This window comes from Corythoichthys intestinalis, chromosome 6, assembly GCF_030265065.1.
Source record: "Corythoichthys intestinalis isolate RoL2023-P3 chromosome 6, ASM3026506v1, whole genome shotgun sequence".
Classification (NCBI taxonomy): domain Eukaryota; kingdom Metazoa; phylum Chordata; class Actinopteri; order Syngnathiformes; family Syngnathidae; genus Corythoichthys; species Corythoichthys intestinalis.
The window spans coordinates 50,348,817-50,362,807 of NC_080400.1; the positions used below are offsets into that span (position 1 = coordinate 50,348,817).

Consider the following 13,991-nt stretch of genomic DNA (forward strand, 5'->3'; position numbering starts at 1 on the left):
ACTATCAGTAACACAATGCGCCGCCGGGGACTCCAATCCTGCACTGCCAGACGTGTCGCCCTGCTTGAGAAAGTACATGTCCAGGCCCGTCTGCGGTTCGCTAGAGAGCATTTAAATGATCCTGAAGAGGACTGGGAGAATGTGTTATGGTCAGATGAAAACAAAATAAAACTTTTTGGTAGAAGCACAGGGTCTCGTGTTTGGAGGAGAAAGAATACTGAATTGCATCCGAAGAACACCATACCCACTGTGAAGCATGGGGGTGGAAACATCATGCTTTGGGGCAGTTTTTCTGCAAAGGGACCAGGACGACTGATCTGTGTAAAGGAAAGAATAAATGTATCGAGATATTTTGAGTGAAAATCTACTTACATCAGCAAGGGCATTTAAGATGAGACGTAGCTGGGTCTTTCAGCATGATAATGATCCCAAACACACAGCCAGGGCAACAAAGGAGTGGCTTCGTAAGAAGCATTACAAGGTCCTGGAGTGGCCTAGCCAGTCTCCAGATCTCAACCCCATAGAAAATCTGTGGAGGGAGTTTAAAGTCCGTGTTGCCCAAAGACAGCCCCAAAACATCACTGCTCTAGAGGAGATCTGCATGGAGGAATGGGCCAAAATACCAGCAACAGTGTGTGAAAAGCTTGTGAAGAGTTACAGAAAACGTTTGGCCTCTGTTATTGCCAACAAAGGGTGCATATTAAAGTATTGAGATGAACTTTTGGTATTGACCAAATATTTGTTTTCCACCATGATTTGCAAATACATTCTTTAAAAATCAAACAATATGATTTTCTGTTTTGTTTTTTTCCCCCCTCATTCTGTCTCTCATGATTGAGGTTTACCCATGTTGACAATTACAGGCCTCTCTCATATTTTCAAGTGGGAGAACTTGCACAATTCGCGGTTGACTAAATACTTATTTGCCCCACTGTATATATTGTCCGGAACTACTATTATAATACGGCGGTTACTGGGCTCATCAAATTGTATATGTGATCATGATTTTGGCAACCGCAATTAACATTGGCGATATTTACATTAAACTATGGACACTGCTGTATATCAAATCAATCAACTTATCAGTAACCACTGCCTAGCTGCCTAAATAGCAAAGGAGTAATAGTGAGCAATAATAGTACAATTTCAGATGGGGGCATCATTTGAGGAGTTAGGGGAGAATTGGGGGGGGGGGGGGGGGGGGGGATATTGTCTGGACTTCTGGAATTCATGATAAGTGATGTTAGTCATTTATAGTGCAGGTGACTATTTTTGGTCATTTAAAAATTAACAACCCTATAATTACATGTTCGCATACATGAACATCAAATTTTAGATCATGTATTGGAGATCAAAATATTAACAATTGCTATACATGTGTGTACACGTGTTTTTATTATAAATCATGACCCAAATTTTTCATCTAATTTTTATGAATAATTGAAAATACATAGATTGTTTACAAAAAGTAATACTCTAAATATGGCCCCTAATAACACTTCAAAGTAGATTTTTTTCCCACCACAATGTTAACTCATTACTTAGCATCAAGAAAATACACGTCGATTTCATTTAAATAGAGAAGACTGGCTGTGAATGATAATTTTTCAGTGCCATTGACAGCACTAGATGTCCTATCCATTTTGACTAGGAGAGGCTGCAGTGTGAATGATTTGTAGTGGAAGCCAATGGGTTAAATGAATGCAACAAAGGGTTACATGACATAATAGCACATTTATATGTTATCCTGTGGTAAATATTTCAGTTTCGGTAGCATTTGTTGTAGTCGTATACAAATGTTTTCCCTACAGAATTATTGGGATTTCAATGTTATTTTTAAATACAGTAATTGGCCATCATTTAAGCTATAATTTGGAAAACCTATGTGGTTACCGTTCAATTGACTGTGAGCTGCACAATGAATGTATAAATTAGAATAAATTTATCAGAATGATTTGGCCCAAAACCTTTTGGGGTGTGGCTTTCCTTGTTGAAAGCGCACCCTCGCTGGCTGCAGTGACAGCCTGGCTGCTAACAGAGAAGAGCGAGTTTCCAAAAGTTGTCTTTTGAGCAAGTTTCCCAACCCCTCCCTTGACGATTAAAAAAAATTTTAAAAAGACAAACTGCCGGGAAATTATTTTATTAGCGGGATAAATTTTGCATTGTTTTACACGTGATGAGAAGTTTCAGTACAAGGCAAATAAAGAACGTATAGCACTTCGTTTTCAAAGACATGATGGCCATTTATACTTGCAAAGCAGTCTTCAACATGCTGGAAACTTAAAGTATGTGCTTTCACACCAAAGATATTATGCCAAGGTCACTCTACTTCTTTTGTAATTCTACATAAGCAAGACTGAGAGCTTGAAGGTCAGAATCACATTTGGACCAGCCTAGCCATGCAGTCAGTGTGTGTGTATAGTGCAGATTCTCAAAATGTGGTACAAGTACCATCAGTGATCCATGAGCTCCTTCTCATGGAACATGTAATAATTGATTAAATCTTTAAACTACCTACATTTTTTCTTTCCATGTACATGCGTGCATTTGATAAGTACGGTTCTGTTTTATTTAACCTTAAAGTACATTCTTTTAGTTCGGTTTGTTTTCAAATATTTGCTTATTGTTACACTTTCTATTTGCCTTTTTTTGTTTAATAAAATGTATTAATTGAATTCCTTAAGATGTGTTAGTTAGTTGACTATGAAGCACAATAATATTAAATGAAACCTCTGCCTCATTTTTGGAGTTGGCCATGATGCTGTTACTGTAATTTTCGGACTATAAGACACGAAAACCGCATTTGTTCATAGATAATGGCATTTGTTTATAGATAAGCCGCACCGGACTATAAACCGCAGCTTTCCTCACTATATTATGGGATATATACACCAAAAGATATTAACCGGTAGCACTTTGTTTGACAACGGCATCATAAGACTGACATAAGACGGTCATAATATTGAAATGATACTGTCATGGGCATTAATTAGTGCTTATAAAAGATGTCATTTAGTGTTATCCAGCAAATTATCTCACTTTTGAATTGATTTAAAAGATCCGCGCTGGACTAAATTTGCTAAATACAATTACAAATTACAAATCCAATACAAAAACTCCAACACACAGTGTAAGTGAAATAGAACACGATCTTTGGAGTAGCCTTGTAGTTGTACGTACACTATCCAGCATGTGTGTGTACTGCCATTTTGCATGCCTTGTATGGAGAAAAACACCCGTATGACAAATTTCAACCAAAATGACTTTTTTTGGTTGGGAAAAACAAAATAAAATCCTCAGCACCCCCTGCTGTGAGTGACTTCCAGCGGCCCTGGCACTTGGTGTAACTGTTGTATTGTTCGGATTCCTTTTTTTCCCTCCTCCCTCAAACAAGGAAAAATTCTCCCATAAGGTAGCATTTATTCTAATATTAAAAAAGATATTTCTGTTGTATCTGTGAAAAATGTAGATATGCCAATAATATTTGAAAGGCGGACCAATAGTGGAAGCATGTCTGTTCTGCTTCTGTGTCTATAGGAGAGCAGGGAGCAGGCATTAGAGAGCCAGCTGGTAACTGCCCGCTGGTCCAGTCTGCAGGGAGCTGTGGAAGAGGCAGAGAAGATCATCCAAGACTCACTGGCCCAGATCGATGATCCAGCTCACATTAGCTGCACTAGCTCAGCAGGTTACTGTACCCCCTTGGCTGTGGGGTAGTAATTACAGTAGTAAAGAGTGTGTGGGTGTTTGGTAATGTCCAAAAATGCCTACCTCTGCAGACTACCTGGCATCCAGATGTAAAGCATCTGTAGACTGTGTGGAGCAGCTCCTTCCTGCCAGAGATGCTTTTATAGCTGATGACACAGGTAAGCAGCCTAATAATACGCAATGTCTTCTTGAATACGTATTTTTGTATGCAAAACCCATGAGGTGTTCAATTATTTTTTACACAGGTGTGTCTCAGTTGCTTAAAGTCGTAACCCAATGTGGCCACCTAGTGGGCGACACAATTGTTCAGGGCAGTGCCACCTCTCACATGGTTCCTGTTGAACAGGCTGATGGTAAGCAGTTTTATATACATATATATATTTATATAATATACACACACACCAGAGGTTCTCACTGTGTGGTACAAGTACCACTAGTGGTACTTGCCACTTTCTACTGGTACACAAAGGATTGAATGTTCAAATGACCGTTTTTTTTTCAATCCATTACAGTTCAGTTGTATACGATTTATACAAGAAAATTAACATTTAAAGTTTTAGAATGGTTTGTTTTCAAAGAATTTAGGAACACTTCGAAGTGTAATAGCATTTAGCTTGATATTTAAGCCCCGAAATCAAAGCGCAGTGTTCAAACTGTGACCTATGAAAACAATAAAACGTTTTGGCCTACAAAACTAAATGTACAGTATTTTAACTCCTTGGCTACAATTTAGCAGCAACAAGTGTTGCCTTCACAATGACTGTCTGATTGTGAATGACTTTTCAGTGTCATTGCCGGCTAATAGATGTCCGATCCATTCTGACAGGAGATTCGATGAGTGCCAGCCAGGTATCCCGGTCAAAATGGATTGGACATCAAGAGCCATCATTGGCAGCCAATTGTTTAATTTTGGTTCTAATATGTACGGGCACTCATATACCCCTTTTCCACCAAAAGAACAAGGGTGCCAAATCACCACTAGAGCTGTCCCGAATAGTCGACGTTGTCAATGTCATCGATGACGTAAATGCGTCTATGGGCACAACATACCGTTGACGGGTAATAACAGGTTTTTAAAAAAATACATGCGGATAAAGTTTATAATGGCGGACACTCGCGATCCAAGCGTTTAGGACAGCCCTAATCAACACCATATCACAAATTCAGCAGCTGCAGTCTTGAAATTAACATTGATTGGCGGCTGCACGTAGAGTTGCTCAACTTGACCTCCTCCATTTGACTGTCGCTCACTCACGAGCTCCCAGCCTCCGCATCGTCACGATAACCCCCCACCCCCCATGTAAGTTAACCTTTCGCTGGCCTTTGATTACAATTGTAGCTTTCTGCAGCTTGCAAGAGGTGGGTGTCACTGTTTCTTGTTCTTGTGTTTATAAATCAGGATTGGTCAACTAGTTTGCTTCCGCTAAATTCTTGTACTTAAAAATCATTGGCCAACTAGCTTCCTTCCCCTAGCATCCGCCAGTCGTTGACTGGCGCTCAGTGTATTTAATCTTACTTTAAAAAAGATCATTTGTAACGTTAACTCATTAATCTCCTAAAAAGTAATTGAGTTAGTAACTCGGTTACCTCATTGTAAGAGTAGTTAGTTACTCAGCAAAGTAACTGACGTTACTTTTCATGTTCTACATGTTATTACATTATACAGGGTTTCCCAAAAAATGTGTACACCCTTTTGCAGCTGATAACATGACATGTTCACATTAGAACATTTTCATTCTTCGAGTTGCATTTTAGAATGAATTTCACCCTTTACATTGTACATCTCTCACATTGAAGATGTTTATATTAACTGATTGAACAATAAAAACACTATATATACTATTTTAGAACATTTGGTACCTATTTGGACAACAAAAACAATAAACTGACCATTAACCAGTGCAAATCTCTGAAACTGTGTGTTTGGCTATAGCACAATAAGCAGAACAATATCCTTAAATATTCTGTAAAGTAACAATCTTAACTATTGAAATAATTCAAGTTTGAGAACGCTACCTTGGAAATTCCCTGGCCCATCGCCATTAACGCTGTCTTGTTGAGTTGGCCATAGCGTGCAGTGAGTCACCATCCCCTTCCCTCCTCCCTCTCTCCCAGGCAGCTGTTTGTGATGTGTGACAAAATCAGACAATTCGTGCGTGATTCAACCAAATTGTAGTAACAAAATAAATAGTAATAGTAAAAAAATAACGCTGTTATACTCTAAAGCTGTTATTCACAACACTGCGAAGGCTTGATTGAGGTTAGCGTTACAAATAGGGTTAGCCAGTTGCACCCCGTCACCAGGGAGGCCCCCATCTTGCAAGCCGCAGACAGACCCATCTCCTTGTTTGGCCCAGCAAGGAGGTGGTACCTGCTAAGCATCCATTTTCAGCCCCTGGAGCGAGTGCTTACTGAGTGGAAACCGAAAGAGTGGTAACCCTAGCGCAAGGGGGTAGAAAAACAGCCACTTTGGGATTTACTTGTTGGACAAAAACTATTACTGTATACACAGTACAGTAATCTGAAGTAGCGTTGTGTGTTGTAGCCAAAATTAATTTTGGTTATAAATAATGAGCTCCCTGCACAGTTCTTTCAGAAAGCGTGAAGGCGTGTGGTGCTGAAGCACTTCTTTTCCTGGGCCACATGAAGAAGAAGGAGGACTTGAAAACTGCAGATAACTGCAAACTGAAGGAGGCTCTCAAGGCCATACTGGACACAGCAGAGGTGGTTTCCCAGCAAAATGTTGTTCTCATGTTCTATTGAACAATAGCCACAATAATGAAGACTTTGACTTGATGCTGACTTCTCTTGGATTCAGAAATTGCGTCCTAAGGGTCTGGAGTTGCAGCAAGGAGAGCTGGGAGATCTTGTGGAGCAGGAAATGGCGGCCACTTCTGCAGCTGTAGAATCAGCTGCTGCCAGGATAGAGGTATGAGTGTGTTTGTATATGAAGCAACATGCGCTTGTCGAGCGTGGGAAGAGTCACCAGTTTTGCTTTGCCGTCATTCTCACTTGAAGGTTCTCCCGTGTTTCCCCACAGGAAATGCTCAACAAGTCTCGAGCAGTTGACACAGGCATCAAAATGGAGGTCAACGAGAGGTAACCAAAATAAGACTTCGACTTCTTATTAGAATTGAGTTATGCCAAATCTTACTCTTAAGAGTTCAATTCCATGTTTCAAAGTCAACCAGGGTATGCCCCAAGATACACACAACCCCCAGTGAGAATAAGTGCTATAAAAAATGGAAGGATGGAAGAAGAAAAGGTTTACTCAAACGTCTTAATTGAGCTTTATTAAAAGTAGGGCTGTCAAAATTATCGCGTTAACGGGCATTAATTAATTTTTTTAATTAATCACGTTAAAATATTTGACACAATTAACGCAGATGCCCCGCTCAGACATTTAAATGGCAGTACAGTGAAACGCTCACTTGTTGTGTTTTATGGAGTTTTGCCGCCCTCTGCTGGCGCTTGGGTGCGACTGATTTTATAGGATTCAGCACCCATGAGCATTGTGTAAGTAATTATTGACATCAACAATGGTGGGCTACTAGTTTATTTTTTGATTGAAAATTTTACAAATTTTATTAAAACGAAAACATTAAGAGGGGTTTTAATATAAAATTTCTATAACTTGTACTAACATTTTTCTTTTAAGAACTACAAGTCCCTCTATCCATGGATCGCTTTAACAGAATGTTAATAATGTTAAATCCATCTTGTTGATTTATTGTTATAATAAACAAATACAGTCCTTATGTACCGTATGTTGAATGTATATATCCATCTTGTCTTATCTGTCCATTCCAACAATAATTTACAGAAAAATATGGCATATTTTATAGATGGTTTGAATTGCGATTAATTACGATTAATTAATTTTTAAGCTGTAATTAACTCGATTAAAATTTTTAATCGTTTGACAGCCCTAATTAAAAGTACCCCCAATAACAGAATGCATACTCTTAAATCAATAAAAATGATAATTGGCACACTTGTTAACTTGTCATTGACGCTACAAATTGTGCAATTTTTGCTCTCCTCACTAATATTAATGTCCGTGTGTGCGTGTTTGTCCGGTCCCCCATAGGATCTTAGCTTCGTGCACGGACCTGATGACAGCCATTAAGGCACTTGTTCTTTCCTCCAAAGATCTTCAAAGGGAAATTGTGGAAAGTGGGAGGGTATGTTCTGTTTTTCTTTGTCTGCAAGTTGAGAAGAGTGGTGACTGACTTCTTGATTTACTAGTTTACGTACTGCATTTTAATCTTCCAGTCTAATTGCTCCTTAGAAAACTTAGAAAAATCTGATTTACAGTGACCCCTCGGTTTTTTTGTGGTTAATGGGGACCGCCACCCCCTGCAAAAACCGAAAATCATTGTTGTAACGGCGGAGCTTATTTACATTTAAAAAATTGGCGTGTCAAATGTATTTATTCAGATTGAACAGCATTAGAAAGAGATACATATAAGACATGTCCCCCCCCAAAATAAAAAAATATATATATAAAAATTTGTTTTTAAAAAAAATGCACTGCAAATCTATTAATTAGTAATAAATGATATATGTATATATATAAAAGCAATGATTTGTACATGTGTACATGCATATATCTTAAAGTTTTCAAATAAAATACTATATATTTTTTTTAACTGAAAGAATCCGCGATGGACTGGTGGCGCGAAGTAGCAAAGGATCACTGTATATTTGTGGCCATTTTGTACAACTAAGAACACAAGCATGAGTTATGCACCACACCCAGCCCAAATCATAAATCGCCCTCAAAGATGTTTTTCCCTAAATGTCATAAAACAAATGCTTGACATACGCATGGCCCAAATTTTAATGCAGTGGAGCTCTTTATTATTATTTCATTTGATTAACTCAAAAGTAAAACTATTGCTGATTTTATTTTTTAATAATATGAGGGATGGGCTTGATCCAGTCCAATGCTGGTATCAGATTCCGATACCAATTTACTTACGGATTGGGTCGATTCAACCTCGGAAATTTCTGATCCAGGACCTTGTTTGTAAGTCGAAATCGTTGTATTTCGAGAAGGATTTTTGCATAAGACTACATTAAAATTGCATTCATTCGTTCCACAGCCCGAAAACCTACACTAAATACTGCTAGTACTATTACAAATGGCAATTACACATAGAAAACAAATAAATTATAAATTCAAATCGGACTAATAATACAATATAATAATAATAATTCTTGTAATTATGTACAGAATCGGGTTCTAATGTGGTGGATATGTTTTGCATGCTGTACCTGAACGCACCGCATGGCTGACGTGACAGACTAAGCGTCAGAGTAAGAGAGGTGCGGTAGAGATTTTACTTTCTCTTTTAATGTTCTCTTGTTGTTGGCAGCGGACAGTAGGCGTGCACAAGTTCTTAAATAAATGATTAAAAACCTGATGAAGCTGGCAGTTTCTTTACCACAATAATAGTCACATTAAGGATTAATTTATAAACAGGGGTGCACATAAGTGGTCCGCATGCACGCATGCGTACTGGACGGAGACAAACGCGCTGGCCCTCAACGGTTTCCATACGCTTTTGCGTACCGAAGGCTGACCACTGTATTTGCGGCGGACACGAGAAAATCAGTTCTCAAAATGTCAAAGAGGCAGGCCCCACTGAGTAATTATTTCCGTGTTCCCCCACCCCCGTCAAAAGACAGACAGACGACAGAGACGTCACCGGAGCTACCGAAAAAAAGGACTTTTGCAAAAGTGGCTGCAGGAGGTACCATGGCTAGAAGCAAATGATGCTCGCACGGAAATGTGGTACAAAATTTGCCGTGAGAATCCCAATGTTGCTGATAAGAGCAGCGCATTTTATGTAGGGTCAAAGAATTTCAGCCATCCAAACTTTGAAAAGCATGAAAAAAACAGAGCATGTGGCAATTAAGCAAACTATCGATGTCAGACAGGACCCCACTCGCCCTATGGACAAGTGGCGGAATAAAGTTATTGATGAACAGCGCCATGCACTGACAAACGTGTTTTTGCTCGCATTTCACAAAGCTAAACATGCACGTTCAATGAGCTCTAATGAGGAGGACGTCCCACTTTTACAAAGGCTTGGAGTTAATGTGGGAGCCGCATAATGCCCTTTATTTTGAATTAGTGCTTTTATGTTTATTTCTTTACATTTCACTTAAGGGTAATGGCAATTTTGTTGTGCCAGTTGATGATAATCAAGCATTAATTGTTAATATAATTAATTAAAGGTAATTGGCTCTAAGTAAAGCTTGTCATAATTTTGTCGCATCAGGCGGGTCAGCTCTCAAGCTCAATGAGGACCAAGTCACATCTCCAGGTCCTCCTCTGAGATCCTGGGCAAAAAAAATATGTGCACCCCTGCTTATAAAGGCTGGCAAATGGCGGTCGGAGGAAGACCGTCGAGATCGGAGACATTCTATGGCCGTATTGTCAAACCAGTTCATGGACACGCACACCACGCTCATATTTTTCTATCATTTCCGTCTTCATTGAATGGATAACATCACCTTTTTCCGTTTTCACCACCTGCACTAACTTTCTTGGAACCCATGTTGATTTCTCTCACAAGAAAATCCACCGTGCGTCCGTCTCGCGGGAAAACAAACTGCGGCGCTGTCATAAATCACCATATTTCGAGCATGTTGTCGGATGTAGAAACAAATAGCGAGTCAAATTTTACGTCAAATGTCGAAAAGATCGTGTGTCGAAGCGATCGTATGTCGAGGTACCACTGTGTTGTCACAGGAAACGAAGCTCTGGTATAAATAGAATCGGTATTGGTATATCCCAATTCAGGTATTGTGTTCGGAGCAGAAAAAAATAAGTGGATCAGTCCATCCTTAATATGAATGATTATAGCAGACAGATAATAGATCTGATCAATATATCGATTTTTTTAAGCATAATTGAATTGATTAATATCGTCATCTGCAGATATGCTGTTTTGTTAGAATATTCAAATGTCTGAAATGTTTTAGCAATAGAATCTTCTAAAATCTAAATTGCTTTGCATTATTTAATACTTTAGGTGAAATGGAAATGATTGTGTAAAATAGATCGAAATCCGTTCAGTCAAATTGTGATTGATATTGTAATATCGGTAAATATTTGAGTTGTCCGATAATGACTTCTTAATTAATATCTTGATATTGCCAAACTCCAAAAATCCGATACCAATATAGGCGGTCGTGGACTTAACATATTATGGCTAATTGTATTATTGTGCCCCACTGGATGTTTTGATAATGATGAATGTAACAACTTCAAGTTTTTCCAAATCGACATTCTGTGGAAAAATAAGAAACACTTCAACCGAAGTTATGTAAAAAGTGCCTATATCACACTTTGAAGGCAACCTGCATATTGGCCCGAAACTGATAATGAAAAACAGATGTTTGTATTATTTGATATCATTTTAAATAGCTTTTTTTTATATTGTTTTCCAAAGAATGTATATCATATTGCAGCGTCATGAAAATTGTGATTTACACCACTAAATTTGCCATTTCAAGAAATTACAACATTGAGGGAAAAACTGACAGATCTACTTTTTTAACATAGAAATTGAGTACAAAATAGCTTCCTAAAAATAATCTTAAGTGATAAATCTGTTATTTGTTGTTGTTGCTGTTGTTGAACTACAGAAACAGATGGCATTCTCTACAGTAGTTTTAATGTTTGTGCTGACCTATATCTAATGAATCCTGTGTACATTTGCTGACAAATTGTTGTTGCAAATTTGACATACCTTTAATACAGCTAATTCTATTGGGCAGCTGTGGCTACAGTTGTATTTTCTTGTTTAGTACGTATGTGAATGAAGCAATCATGTTTTGCTTAACATTCCTCATTTATCCACCAGGGCGCAGCATCTAAAAAGGAATTCTATGCCAAGAATTCCCGTTGGACGGAGGGCCTTATTTCTGCCTCCAAGGCAGTAGGATGGGGTGCCACTGTCATGGTGTAAGTAACTATCCTCACTAATTAAATTCCTTCTTAATGAATAAAGCGTTGATCTTAACAAGGAACAAAGTAAGGTGTCACTCTGTGAACATTGTTCCCAATGCTTACGTTCCAGTTCTTCACATGAAAGCTGGAGATGTAATTACAATGTCGTGTCATCTCAGGGATGCGGCTGATCTTGTGGTGCAAGGCAAAGGGAAGTTTGAGGAGTTGATGGTGTGCTCTCGCGAAATCGCGGCCAGCACAGCGCAACTTGTCGCTGCTTCAAAAGTGAGCCTCAAATGTGGTTAAACTGTCTTCTTTTATCATGCTTGTAGCTCTTTATTTTATTGCTGTTCCCCTCCCCAGGTTAAAGCAGACAAAGACAGTGGCAACTTGCAGCGCCTGCAACAGACGTCCCGAGGCGTCACCCAGGCTACTGCCGCTGTTGTGGCCTCCACCAAGTCTGGGAAGTCCCAGATTGAAGACAAAGGTAAGTGCATTAACCCATCTCATGGGTTATTTTAGACACCAAACTAACAATATTGAGAGCGTAACCTTACGATTTTTGTAATATTCCTGGTACTGCATGCAAACAATTGATGGCTTTTTGTTTTTGATCGCTGTACAGATACAATGGATTTCTCCAGCATGACGCTAACACAGATCAAGCGACAAGAGATGGACGCCCAGGTTGGCAGCAAAATACTTTGTACAACATGCGTTCCACAAACAAAAGTCAACCGATAAGCAGACTTGTTAAGGAATGCAGTCATTGTTCCAGTTTTGATACTCATTGTTTTTCCAGTCGGAAGTTGACCTTAAAGCCAGACAAATACTTGAAGCTGTGTGCCTGAGGCTGCCTCTACCCCCACACTCAAAGGAAAATAAAAGTAGCCAGACCTTTGTCACACATACCCAAAAACTCCTATTGGAAGAGCGCCTTAAGCCTATTTACATTAAGCTAGTTTGCGCAAATAAGGTAGTAAAACAAACTGGGTCACTAATCAGTCTTCTAAAACCCCAATTCAATTGAAGTTGGGACATTGTGATGTCGTAAGTAAAGAATACAATGATTTGCCAATCAAGACCTACCTATAATTAATGGAACATAGTACAAAGCCAAGCTCTTTAATATTCAACCTGATCTTTATTGTTTTCAACAAATAATCATTACCTTTGAACAGGAGCGTCACTAGACCTAATACAATACTGAGGCATTGGCGAGTGAATAATTTTTTTTTTTTTTTTAGCACTTATCTATCATAAAAAGTCAGAAATAGCACTTTAAACTATGTAATCAAACCAAAATACAAGTTAAAGCAGGTCTATGATTTATTAGTGCACAAAATTTGTACGCAAAATAGACAACAAAACATGAATTTCACATCAAAACAGAACGATTATTTTTACAGTTGTTTTTCACATTAAAAATGCTAATCTCATAATTTTCACATTTTCAATGTTAAAAACGCCCAAAGTAAACACCACAAACTTTCTATAAAGAAAAGAAAATGTACAGTACTTGCGTATGGTTACGGACGCACATGAGGGAAAGTTCTCCTCACACACATCCTACTATGTGACTACGCTCAACTCGACTTCACGCCGCTCTCTCACTGTGAACGTCTTAACCATTTATTCACGCCGTGTTCACGTTGCACATGTGTGTTTATGGTGTAACTTGTACAGTGGGGAGAACAAGTATTTGATACACTGCCAATGGTCCCCTTTGTATATACGCACCTTTCAATAATATTGAGAATCCAACATAATGTAAAAGAGTGCTTTTTCACGGCCACAATAGTTCGGGAGCAAAATGTGCTAAGGGAGCCGTTTTGATATTTGGTAGTCCAGTCTGAAATAATACAGGTGTACTGACACAGCAAGTCCTAACTGAATCCCCGATTGGTCTGCCTCAAACCAAGTGTGTGTCAACCTTCCAATGAGCAAACCAGATTTTGCTCCTGTAAGATAAAGAACTAGCAGTTAAAGGGCGGGTGAATAGCCTTTTTTTAGATTTTGGTGTAATTTTACGAATATAAACTTTGGACGAGTTTATCGAAACAACCATGCCATTTCTAATGTGTAACTGCGAGGATAATTTGCGTTTTGTTCAGCTTTTTAGCACTCTGTCAATACTGCATTCCCAACCCCGGATGTGCGACATAATTTCCCAAACGCAACAGAAAACTATCGACAGCGTGCATAGCTGCACCAACGATATCAGTGATATTTCCACCTACAGTAACCATTTAGGATCGCTCTTTCGTGACACTAAAAAAGGCAAAGGCTCCTAGGAAAGATTATGTACAATTAATCCCTA

General features: G+C 38.8%; 1 protein-coding gene across 4 annotated transcripts in view; it reads left to right on the forward strand.

The window, feature by feature from the left end:
* The window catches only part of hip1 (huntingtin interacting protein 1), a 98,243-nt gene that overhangs the window by 73,327 nt on the left and 10,925 nt on the right, over positions 1–13,991 (forward strand). For all 4 annotated transcript variants that reach the window (XM_057838114.1, XM_057838115.1, XM_057838117.1 and 1 more), the window contains 11 exons: positions 3,538–3,685; positions 3,777–3,863; positions 3,951–4,058; positions 6,293–6,429; positions 6,524–6,634; positions 6,746–6,804; positions 7,796–7,889; positions 11,586–11,686; positions 11,851–11,956; positions 12,035–12,158; positions 12,297–12,358. In XM_057838114.1, coding sequence (XP_057694097.1) covers positions 3,538–3,685; positions 3,777–3,863; positions 3,951–4,058; positions 6,293–6,429; positions 6,524–6,634; positions 6,746–6,804; positions 7,796–7,889; positions 11,586–11,686; positions 11,851–11,956; positions 12,035–12,158; positions 12,297–12,358 — 1,137 coding nt within the window. The remainder of the gene's footprint in view (positions 1–3,537; positions 3,686–3,776; positions 3,864–3,950; positions 4,059–6,292; positions 6,430–6,523; positions 6,635–6,745; positions 6,805–7,795; positions 7,890–11,585; positions 11,687–11,850; positions 11,957–12,034; positions 12,159–12,296; positions 12,359–13,991) is intronic.